At 32.9% G+C, this 12,043-nt stretch overlaps 1 protein-coding gene across 2 annotated transcripts in view; it reads left to right on the forward strand.

Moving 5' to 3' along the window:
- The window catches only part of LOC143083360 (sulfotransferase 1B1-like), a 28,280-nt gene extending 21,410 nt beyond the window's left edge, over positions 1 to 6,870 (forward strand). Inside the window, exons 2-5 of one of the 2 annotated variants that reach the window (XM_076259620.1) lie at positions 1,137 to 1,460; positions 2,104 to 2,204; positions 6,316 to 6,484; positions 6,744 to 6,870. In XM_076259620.1, coding sequence (XP_076115735.1) covers positions 1,137 to 1,460; positions 2,104 to 2,204; positions 6,316 to 6,484; positions 6,744 to 6,853 — 704 coding nt within the window. In that variant the 3' untranslated portion in view covers positions 6,854 to 6,870. The remainder of the gene's footprint in view (positions 1 to 1,136; positions 1,461 to 2,103; positions 2,205 to 6,315; positions 6,485 to 6,743) is intronic. The other variant, XM_076259618.1, reaches the window with a different exon arrangement.
- The last annotated feature ends 5,173 nt before the right edge of the window (positions 6,871 to 12,043 follow it).

The raw sequence follows: 12,043 nt of genomic DNA on the forward strand, positions 1-12,043 counted from the left end.
CCTCTGGAAAAAATCTACCTGTGAAATACCATGCCTGGAAAAAAATTACCGTGACAAATTATCCTCAGGATAAAATATCACAGAGGAAGAAATAAACCGTTACATAATAATAATGGTTCTTACGATATAAAAACCACGATGTGGACAACGCTCTGATTGGCTTATTTATTTATCTTTTTTTTTTATCTATCATACGATTGGTTATCAATGTTAAAACCGGTAGTCATGTCTGACTTAAAAGTCGGTTTGATGACAGAAACGCAATGCTATATTGTATAGAGAGTCTCTATATATTATAATAGTATACTATTTTAATCATAGTATACATGCAGAAAAACGCAAAAATAATTGTCCTTCCCCCGTCCGAGAACTTATGAAAATTAATATGTGTAAGTTAAAACCGAAGTATACATGTAATAGTAGTGGTTCATACGATATAAAAACCACGATATGGACAACGATCTGATTGGCTTCTTTATTTTTCAGTTTTGTTATCTATCATACGATTGGTTCTCAATGTTAAAACCGGAAGTCATGTGTGACATGAAAGTCGGTTTGATGACGGAAGCAATATTCGGACGCCTTAATTTTCGTTTTTCTTCCAAAATAACCCAAACTGAATATTCATAAGAATAGATGACAAATACGACTATGCATGGTACCTATAGGACACAGATACATGATGATTAATTTATTGTGGGAGGAAGAGAAGCGACACACAAAATGAGGTCTTCTCGTTTAATAGTATAGATGACATTGGTCTGATTACCAATGATGAAACTATCCACCAGAGACCAAAAGAAGAGCATATGTTCTGTTAGCAAATAACTATAAATGTTTTAATAAGTTCAATAATTAATAGACATTGATATATGTTCCGTTGTCTTAAAGAATAAAAAAGTCTATCACATATTACGCGATAACCATTGAAAGGAAGTGTTTGCTTTTTTAAATTTACTGAGATCATTTTAATTTGACAAGGAACAAAGCACTTATTGGCATATCAATACCTTTTAACGTTCATTACATACATAGTATGTAACTAAAGCAGAACATGTAATGACAGCGAAGAGAAAACGAACTATCGAAAATGAAAGGGAGGCAATTCAGTCAAAGTATACATCTCTTTATTGCAGGCACACATTGGTTATATGAAATATTGGCATTGATTACAAGTAATAAAACAGAATTAGTTAAAGAGACAAAGACAGAAAAGATGTTGGAAGTAATCTTAGACTTATCCATGCTTGATGCGCTTCCATCTCCCAGAATTCTCGACACGCATGTGCAGTTTAAATATATACCAACACGTCATATTGAAATAGGCGGGAAAATTGTTCACATGATAAGGAATCCTAAAGATGTCAGCGTTTCAGACCATAACCACGTAAGGAAAGATATTGTAACCAATTTAGATATACCATGGAATGAGTACTTTGAAATTTGGATAACGGGAAAATGTAAGATTTGTTCGTATATAGTTGCACATATATACACCAATTTCGAGTTGAAAGTAATTTCAACTTCGACTTGCCATGTTGTTTTTTATCTGTTTTTGTATGCCAATTTACTTAGAGCTACATGTAAATGAACTGGCATTTGAACAAACCTTATTTTTTTGGTATGCTAATTGTCATAGAGTTTCGTGTAGTTGGCATTCGCAAAACCATATTGTTTTTGTATGCCTGGCATTTAGCCTATAGGTACATGTGTTGGCATTTACAATTAGTATGTTTGGTCACTTTTGACGTCATCAGTTATCTCTTGTTAACCTAGACAATAACAGGGAAAAAATATATATAATGTGTTTTCCAACAGCGTCAGGGAAACTCGTGATTGATTTAAGTGCCTTATAATGAACGGATCCAAAATATTATGGAACCAATTTGTGTTTCTCTCCTGATTTTAAGAATCGTTTTGATAAAAAAAAAAAAAAAATGCATGTACGGCCATGTTTATAACTAATTCGTAAAATGTAAGACAATATGATATATATTTGATGGACATTAAAATAAAATATCTGAAAATGATTTTTTTAACGCGACATAATGCATATTGATTATCAATTTCGAAACATAAACAATGATGTAACTTTTTTTGAAGTACCGTATGGGTCATGGTTTGATTATGAACTTGGAATGGAACAAGCAGAAAAGGATCATCCTGGACTTATTTACACGTGTTACTACGAGGATATGAAAAAGGTATTGTCTAGATGGGGTTTACAGAATAGAAAATAAGGGCAAATTGAAGAAAGATAGACAAATGCAGAGAATAGTGAAAATTAGGCAAAAACAAATAGAGATTAGCAAAATATAAATGAACGAATATAAAATATAAAATGATGGGTCGCATAACTATAAAGAATAGAGAACAACGGGGAGCTCGACTATCAAAAATATAGAATAATGGGCAGCATTTATGAATAGAGAAAATGGCTTAAATATCAAACAGTACAGAATTGCAGACACCCTCATTCAGACCTTTTATTTTTGATTTGTTGAGACTTGCTGTATCCTCAGTTGCCGTATGCTTAGGTTTAAGCGGGAAATGGGATTATGTCATCAGTCGACATTTCTTCTTTGGTTAGATTAAAACTGTTATAGAGGTTATGTACGCCTTTTCGAAATATTACTCAGAAAGCATTATTTCTGAAAAGGAGAATTTAATAGGCCTCAACTGTTAATGTTGTGTACGGTATTTTAAAATATTACCCAGAATGCATTATTTCTGAAAAGGGGAATTTAATAGGCCTCAACTGTCGAGGTTGTGTACACTATTTGTAAATATTACCCAGAAATTGGCCAGAATGCATTATATTCTGAAATGGGGAATTTAGTGGCTTCTAAGACCTAAGGAGAAGTGGTCGATTAGATAATCATACAAGTCTTCTTAGCAGACAATAAGAACTTCTTAACAGTTTATTCAAGTCCTCTGATCTTCAAAAAAGGACAACAAAATATATATTGTGTAAGTTTAGTCAATTATTAATAATATCATAATGTTCATTATCATTGCACAGCAATTTTTGATTTGCATAATCATATGTCTATGTGTATTCGCGGTATTGACCCATATTATGTTATTTTTAAAGATTTAATTTTCAAATAAGTCAAGAAAGTTTTACTATCTTCTTATTGGACATATTCTTGTAGACACAGGACAAAATATAAGCAATGGTATCGCCTTTGTGGTGATACATGTACAATTACAATATATTTTAGTAAAAACCACAATATTTCAGTCGACATTTCTTTATTGAAGTTATAAAGATTATTTTAAGGAATTTTATTGTTGTGTAGGCCCCAAAACTCGCAAATTTACTCCCACAACGAAACAACTGTTAAGTTTCTCTTTAAGTTTGTCAGTGAAAGACCGTGGCCGAGTTGACATCTCAATAGACCTCTTTGTAAGTATTTTCAATCAAACATTTCATGAAATTTACAAAAACCTTGTTGCCTGCGTAGGATTTCATATTTGTGACGTCACATGTGAAGCGGGTTTTCACGCTCACCATTTTCGATAACCTTTCAAATGTTGCATTCAACGTGTTTGATGGTTGGTTAAGTCAACGGGATGGCAAATTTAGTAAAGTTAAGACACAATTTCAAAAAGTAAATACAAAAGTAAAGAAAAGGAAATGACATTTACAAACTAGAATGTGTGCGGCGTATGTGCTACGCCTATGAGTAGATATGAATGAGACAACACTGCATCTATATCAAGAAGATGTGGTATGAGTGCCAATGAGACAACACTCCATCCAAGTCACAATGTGTAAAAAGTAAAGAATTATAGGTAAAAGTACGGTCTTCAACACAGAGCTTTGGCTCAAACCGAATTATTATATTACATTTCTACAGAATCCAGTACACATTTTCCCAAATAAATAGGTTAGAGTGCTACGTCACAATGCCTGTTCACCGATCGATCGTGACATACTAAACTAAACGAATTCATGAGAAAGAATTACCTTTATATAATAACATTACATGTACAGGTATTTTTCATTATAATACGTTATTTTGATTGGCTAACAGCAAGCTCGCGTCATTCTGAAATCAACCTTCATTTCCAAATGAAATGTAAAATTCATGATGACATAACAATAAAGTGCACAGGTAAATAAAATAAGAACTTGATATAAATCGTGTTTTTATAGGATACTATATCTAAAATATGTAATTATAAGTATTGAAAGCTTCTTTTAGTAATTAAATAGGGTTGTAAAAGCGTTGACCGAAGTTTATTTTGTAAATTCCAAAAATGTACGCACGGTCAACGCTTTTACAACCTAATAAATTTACTAAAAAGAAGCATTCAATTCCTAAATAAATGTCAAACGTTCACTTTTTTCGAATACAATGACTTTTTAGCTCACCTTTCCAAAAGGAAATGTGAGCTTTTGCCATCACTTGGCGTCCGTCGTCGTCCGTCCGTCCGTCCGTCGTCGACCGCACGTCCGTCGACGTCGTCGTAAACCATTTCAAATATCTTCTCCTCTGAAACTACTGAACCAATTCAAACCAAACTTCATCTGATTGATTCCTAGGGTATCTAGAATAAAGTTTGTGTTTTAATTCCCATTTCATCAAAAAAAATGGCCGCCATGGCTAAAAATAGAACATAGGGGGTAAAATGCAGTTTTTAGCTTATAACTCAAAAAACAAAGCATTTAGAGCAAATCTGACATGGGGTAAAACTGTTTATCAGGTCAAGATCTATCTGCTCTGAAATTTTCAGATGAATCGGACAACCCGTTGTTAGGTTGCTGCCCCTGAATTGGTAATTTTAAGGAAATTTTGCTGTTTTTGGTTATTATCATGAATATTATTATAGATAGAGATAAACTGTAAACAGCAAAAATGTTCAGCAAAGTAAGATTTACAAATAAGTCAACATGACCGAAATGGTCAGTTGACCCCTTTAGGAGTTATGGCCCTTTATAGTCAATTTTTAACCATTTTCCGTAAATCTTAGTTATCTTTTACAAAAATCTTCTCCTCTGAAACTACTGGGCCAAATTGAACCAAACTTGGCAACAATCATCATTGGGGTATCTAGTTTAAAAATTGTGTCCGGTGACCTGGCCAACCAACCAAGATGGCCACCATGGCTAAAAATAGAACATAGGGGTAAAATCAGTTTTTGGCTTATAACTCAAAAACCAAAGCATTTAGAGCAAATCTTACATAGGTTAAATGGTTTACCAGGTCAAGATCTATCTGCCCTGAAATTTTCAGATGAATCAGACAACCGATTGTTAGGTTGCTGCCTCTGAATTGGTTATTTTAAGGAAATTTTGCTGTTTTTGGTTATTATCATGAATATTATTATAGATAGAGATAAACTGTAAAGAGCAAAAATGTTCAGCAAAGTAAGATTTACAAATAAGTCAACATGACCGAAATGGTCAGTTGACCCCTTTAGGAGTTATGGCCCTTTATAGTCAATTTTTAACCATTTTCCGTAAATCTTAGTTATCTTTTACAAAAATCTTCTCCTCTGAAACTACTGGGCCAAATTTAACCAAACATGGCCAAAATCATTATTAGGGTATCTTGTTTAAAAATTGTGTCCGGTGACCCGGCTAACCAACCAAGATGGCCGCCATGGCTAAAAATAGAACATAGGGGTAAAATGCAGTTTTTAGCTTATAACTCACAAACCAAAGCATTTAGAGCAAATCTGGTATGTGGTAAAATTGTTTATCAGGTCAAGATCTATCTGCCCTGAAATTTTCAGATGAATCGGACAACCCGTTGTTGGGTTGCCGCCCCTGCATTGGTAATTTTAAGGAAATTTTGCTGTTTTTGGTTATTATCTTGAATATTATTATAGATGTAGATAAACTGTAAACAGCAATAATGTAATGCTTGGGGTATACAATGTTTTTTTATACTTTCATCATAAATTATATTATGAACACGAGACAAACGAGACATTTCAGTGTGTCCACTCTTGTTTTTGCTTTTGAAGAAGATATGACAGAATTGAAGAACCATTTATATAAATTGAAAACCCAAAATAATCATTCATGGAAGATTTAAGCAAAAAATTTAAGGTGAGCGATTCAGGCTCTTGAGAGCCTCTTGTTTTTTTAACTTAGAACATACTTTGATTTAGTTTTGTTTTCCTCGTTTCTATTAAGTAAAGAGATCTTAAGTTGGAACAAAAAGTAATTATCAGTAAGATGAGTTCTGATTTATGCAAAAAGCGGACCTTCAAAGGAACATGAACGCTTTCTTCAGTATACAATAAGCGGGATAAATACTTCATTATTTCAACGGCTTGAACACTCAGCTTTTATTTTAGAATCCAACTAAAGAAATTAAGAAGCTGGCTGACTTTCTTGAAATAAACGTAACAGACGAAACTGTTGAGGGCATTGCCAAGGCAACAACGTTTGACAATATGCAGAAGAACAAAATGGATGGGTCAAAATTCGTATCAGTTGATGGGCAAGGTTTTATTTATAGAAAAGGTAAGTTTATTACTAATGTTCCCAGTTAACCATGTGATCTCTAAAAAGAAAACAATTACAGTAAAAGTGTATATATACTTGATTTTTTAAAATGAAAATAACTCCCTATTACAATTTCGAGCGACAGAAGTACTTTTCTTTATCTACGTTCATAAAGAACTTAATATCTACATTTGAAACCAAGAGATGTATAATTAAATTAAGTACGAAGTTGAAGAGCCTTGAAGAAAATTGAATGTTTGGTTTTGTTTATTTGTAGGTGAGATAGGTGATTGGAAGAATTATTACACTGTTGCTCAAAATGAACGATATGAAGCTCTGTTCAAGGAGAAAATGAAAGACAGTCAATACAAATTTCAGTACGAATAAAAATGACTGTGCAAAAATGAGTTACTTTAATCATTTGTTTTTCCTAGTTGGCATAGAAAGGGTTAAGCAATGAAAACTTATAAACAGACATAATTATGTTTATGGGACGTAACTCTTAAAAGTCACTGAAACGTTTGAGAAAACTATTTTTATTTTTTTATAGGTATATTTTTAGCTTCTAAATCACACAGATTATTCGACTTCTGTTTCATAGGAATGCTTTTAAAGGGTAATGCCGATACTGCCTATAACAAACGCATCACTGATTTTAAGATTTATCTCCCTTATCACTGCCAATATTTTTTCAGACATCATGTTTTTGACAGTTGTAATTTCCCCTAGCTATGTTCATTGTGGATCATCTTTTTACTCCTTTGAGTGCGCAATTCCTCACTACCCTTTTAGATGTCTTTCAATAAAATTTTAGTAAAGATAACACACATCAGAAGTTGTAAATAACCACACAAAGTTCTGTCAGCCAGCCTTTTTAATGGACACATACATGAACTTAACACCAGAATAAAAACCACCCATATAAGATGAGATTGAATTCGTGAGCTGTTTTTATTTGTCGTAATTAAATTAAAATGCGCAGTGAGATTCACTTTTTGATGGACAACGGTGAATGTGTAAGCACGAAAGTCACGTCTATGTCTGTAATATTGAATACGTATGTTGGACGTGTGATGTAGATTGTCGACATGCACGATCTCATTTTGGGATATGCAATCATCTATGGAGATACAAGTATGTATTCCTATTGACAATAACTTGAATCCATTTGGTCCATCACTGGAAAACAACAGGAGACAATTTGGAATATTCAATGTCCGGTGACGTACAAGAGCCGTATTTATGAGGACCTTTGTTCATTGTTGTTCGTTTAATTCGCCGTTTCAGAATCTAATGCATCCTGGGTAATATTTTCAAAAGCGTACACCAAAGCGTTTTGATTGGTTTAAAACGTTATAAACAATGGAAATTCAACCAATGACGTAACGTTATTTTCACTTTGGGGTACGAACAATGAAATTACCCATGATGCTTTAGATTCTGAAACGGCCAATTGTACGGGATGTATAGTAGATATCATAACTTTTGATTGGTTCAAAGGCTATTTGGACTGAAATTACTGTCCAACAAATGTGAGGTTTGGCACTGATCTATTTTGTAAATGTACTTTTAAACTAAGTACATTTATTATTCCTTATTTACATTATATTTCAAAATAAACCAGCACATGACATTTGACATTTGATATAAAAACATATAAAAATGGCACATCTACAAAATGTAATAAATCGGCTGGTCGTTACATATGTATCAAACTGGTTCCTAAACTGTATGTGTTAGTTCACAAACTATGGAGCGCACACACTGACTTAACAACATTTGAGACATACAGCTGTAATGTTTTAACAGTGTTTACAAGCTAACAACAAAATAAAAAAAATATGTCATACTGACATGGTGGTGTCATTTTTTAATGAAATATTACAATCTTATGATAGGAGCGGGAAATTAATGCATTTCGTCATAGCAATGTGTACTTTTCCGTTTTAGTACAAATTCAATCCATGTTTAGACTCTATGTTCATAGTTTAATTGTAACAAAACCAGTAAAGACAATCTGATCGAACCTGTTTTAAATTCATGTTATTGAATATGTTTTACTATCAATTTTCATATTCGCCTCGATATAGCTTTTTTGTGATGAGGCGGCGTTAAGCAAATGCTAATCAATCAATCAATATTCATACATATAAAATAAGGAGATGTGGGATGATTGTCAATGAGACAACTATCCACCATATTTCAAACGAAGTGGATGAAAGCAATTATAGGCCATGTGTACAATACGTACATGTACCACATGAAAGAAAATTTGGAAGTAATAACAAAAAAGGTAGAACTTTTCATACTTTTCGTTGGTGTGTTACATGTATCATGCTATTTTCATCATATTATTTATTTTACTTTTTATATATCAAAAATAGAAAACAAATCTACCATATATATATTTATATATGGGCACAGTACAAGGCGATTTGGTGCCACGATATTCCAGTATCATGAGTTCGAATTCCGGCCAGGGAAGAACAAAAATTTGCTCCCGCAAATTTACAGATCTAACATTGTTGGGCTGATATTCAGATGAATTATATATATCTAACATTGTTGGGTTCATGTTTAAACGAGTTGTATATATTCATATATATTCTACCAAGAAATTTGTTTTGCATGCACACGTATAAAAATTGCGGTTTTTATACAACGCAATCAGACTTGTTTATATTTTATTGTTTGGGCTTGTATTATATTTTCCTTCGGGATTATAAGATCCGTTCATCCTATTTCGACTCTTTTAAATTCAAGAGTCCATCCTAAATTGAGTTAAATTACATGGCCTTCCAAATACAGTTTCGATCCCTAACATCACTGAAGAGACATTAATTGTCGAAATCCGGATATGGTGTAAAAAAAAAAAAAAATAGCACCTCATGTTTGTGGTTAACCATCTTTGCCGCAAGTTTATTGTTTTCTGTTTGTTATTTAATTAATATAAGATCCATTTTGTTAGTCAAATGCGTTTTGTTAAAATATACTTTTTCACTGTTTTTGGTCTTTTGGAAAATGTTGTTTGTGCTGTCTTTAGACCCTTCTACAACGCAATTTGTTTTACATGCACACGTATAAAAATTGCTGTTTTTATCCAACGCAAACATAGGTTTGACCGTTGTTTTCAATTTAGACTTGTTTAACTATATATATATTTAGTACATCATTTAAACTAATCAATAAAGAAAATTTCATATATTTGATTCAATCAAAAAGTGTTCTTTTTTTTTATAAAAGTTGTTATCAAAACAGTTAAATCCCTTTTAAATCTTCATTTTAATTAAAGAATCACGAACACATTCCATTCGTGCATACTGCTTTGCTTTTTTCTTCAAACTTTTTGGCCAATCAATTAGGCTCTCATTTGCAAACGAAGGCAGCGAAACAGTCCCATATGATTAAAACCACGTCATCGAGCATTGAGTAACAGAGTCCAATGATGGGGGAAATTTTGTAATAGCCTGGGGTCCTGGCTCACTGCTTGCTAACGCTATCAGTATAAACGGGCGTAATACAATCAGTTCTATTATCTGAGTGAATAAGGGTATCGTTACCGCAACACTAAATTGTGGGATAGCATCAAACAACGGCGTATTCCATACTCAATCGATGTGATACGAAGTGTTTATAGAATTTACAGCGTATTATACGCATAATGTATGCACTTTTCGCAATCACTTGTTGTAGAGATAATTTCGATCGTTGTACTGATTACTTTTGGATCTCTGAAATGTAATTGGGAACCAAAGTTTGATTGGTACCAGTTACCAGCTATATTAGGGATATACAATGTACGATAATGGTAACAAACGAAGTCTTATTTTAGACAATCATATTTGTTTTTCGTGAATGAGTAAATGTTTTGTTATAAATACGTTTTCGTACCCGTTAGAATTGTTTAAACAATTCACATTTTTTCTTGTCGAAGCCTTTCATAGCTGACTATACGGTATGAGTTTTGCTCATTGTTAAAGGTTGTACGATGAACTATAAGTGCGTATATCCACACTTTTTTGACTCTGGTGTAAAGCTGTTTCATTTGCAATCATACCACATCTCTTTATTTGTATTAGTAAGTATACGTCTCGAAATCTGTTACACAAGTAACTTAAAGGTATGTTTACAGGTAGACAATACTCTCCAAGGCCAAGGTTTGACAATTAAATTGGTAGACAAATATTTTTTTTCGGTCAAATATAGCTTTTATCAGCTTAAAAAAATACAAAAATGCATAAATTTGTATATATGCAAGGCGACACACGCTGTCACTGTTGACAGTTGGAGTGATAACTTTAGTTTATTTACGTACAGGTCACTGAACGTTTTAATGTAGACCACTTCCCTTGACAATTCGTCCGGTATTTAATTTAAGTTAATTAAGGTTAAGAATTCGACAATTCAATTGTGTTGGGAAAAAAATTATACGTTAAATTTCTTTTTGGATTATACAAAGGATTAAAATGAAATGAAAAAAAGAAAGAGGACGAGGGACTGCCAAAACCCACTCATATTCACATAGAACAGGAAGAGGTTTAAAAGTGCTTCTTTCTTCACAATGTTCTTGTAATAGTCAGGTGTACCCTTAACAAAGCCATCAATACTCCGATGGTCTATATTGGAGGGGGGAAGGGGGGGATGGTGGTTCCTTCATTGCTTTATTCTTTAATTTTCAGTCGTTTTTCGCTATTCTTTATTTTTTTTTGTTGCACCCCATTGTTCTCTATTCCTTTTTTTTTGTGCCTTTTTTCTCTATTCTTTATTCTGCACCTATTGCACATTATTCTCTATTCTGTAAACCCCACGAAGACCCTCATACTACAAGACAATTTCTACAAGGTGCTGCCTTATATATTTTTTTTTTTAACGTAACAAATTTTGTATTGCATATATGCTCTAACAATTTACTTAGTTTATAGCTTTTAACTTATTAGGGGCCTGGATGGCCAAGTGGTCTAAGTAGTTCTACTACTGTAATCACTAGCCAGTCAACACTGAGGTTGTACGTTCAAACCCCGCTCGTTTGGGTGCACTCGACTCAAATCTTAATTGACTAGGATTGTCAGTTTTCTTATCGAAGGTCGGTGGTTTTCTCCGGGCACTCCGGCTTCCTCCACCAATAAAAACTTACCGCCACAAAATATCCCTTGGATGAACTTACCAAAAAGTTAATGGTATAACTTTATAGTATTATATAGTATTATGTAACCTTATTCATCAGTATTTTAGTGAATAAAATATTTATTTAGTTTACAACTTTTATTATTTAATAAACACAATTGTAATAATGAAAATGAATACATATGTAAATCGTTTTAAATCAATTTTATTCCGGAATCAACTCCTTATTTTCCACTCATTAAATTCCATTGTACTATTATCATTTCAAAAGATCTTCATTAATGATAATACATTTTCAAAAGGAGTAGGTACGGTAAGGGCCGGTTTTGGCCTCAATTTTCAAGTTCATCTAACGAAAGATTTTGGACACTTTTTAAACACTTAAGTGTCTATTTCAATTGATTTGATTGGTTTTCAGATGATTTTTGTCAAAAATGTAAGTGGCCGCATCCG

This window comes from Mytilus galloprovincialis, chromosome 7, assembly GCF_965363235.1.
Source record: "Mytilus galloprovincialis chromosome 7, xbMytGall1.hap1.1, whole genome shotgun sequence".
In the NCBI taxonomy this organism is placed as follows: Eukaryota; Metazoa; Mollusca; class Bivalvia; order Mytilida; family Mytilidae; genus Mytilus; species Mytilus galloprovincialis.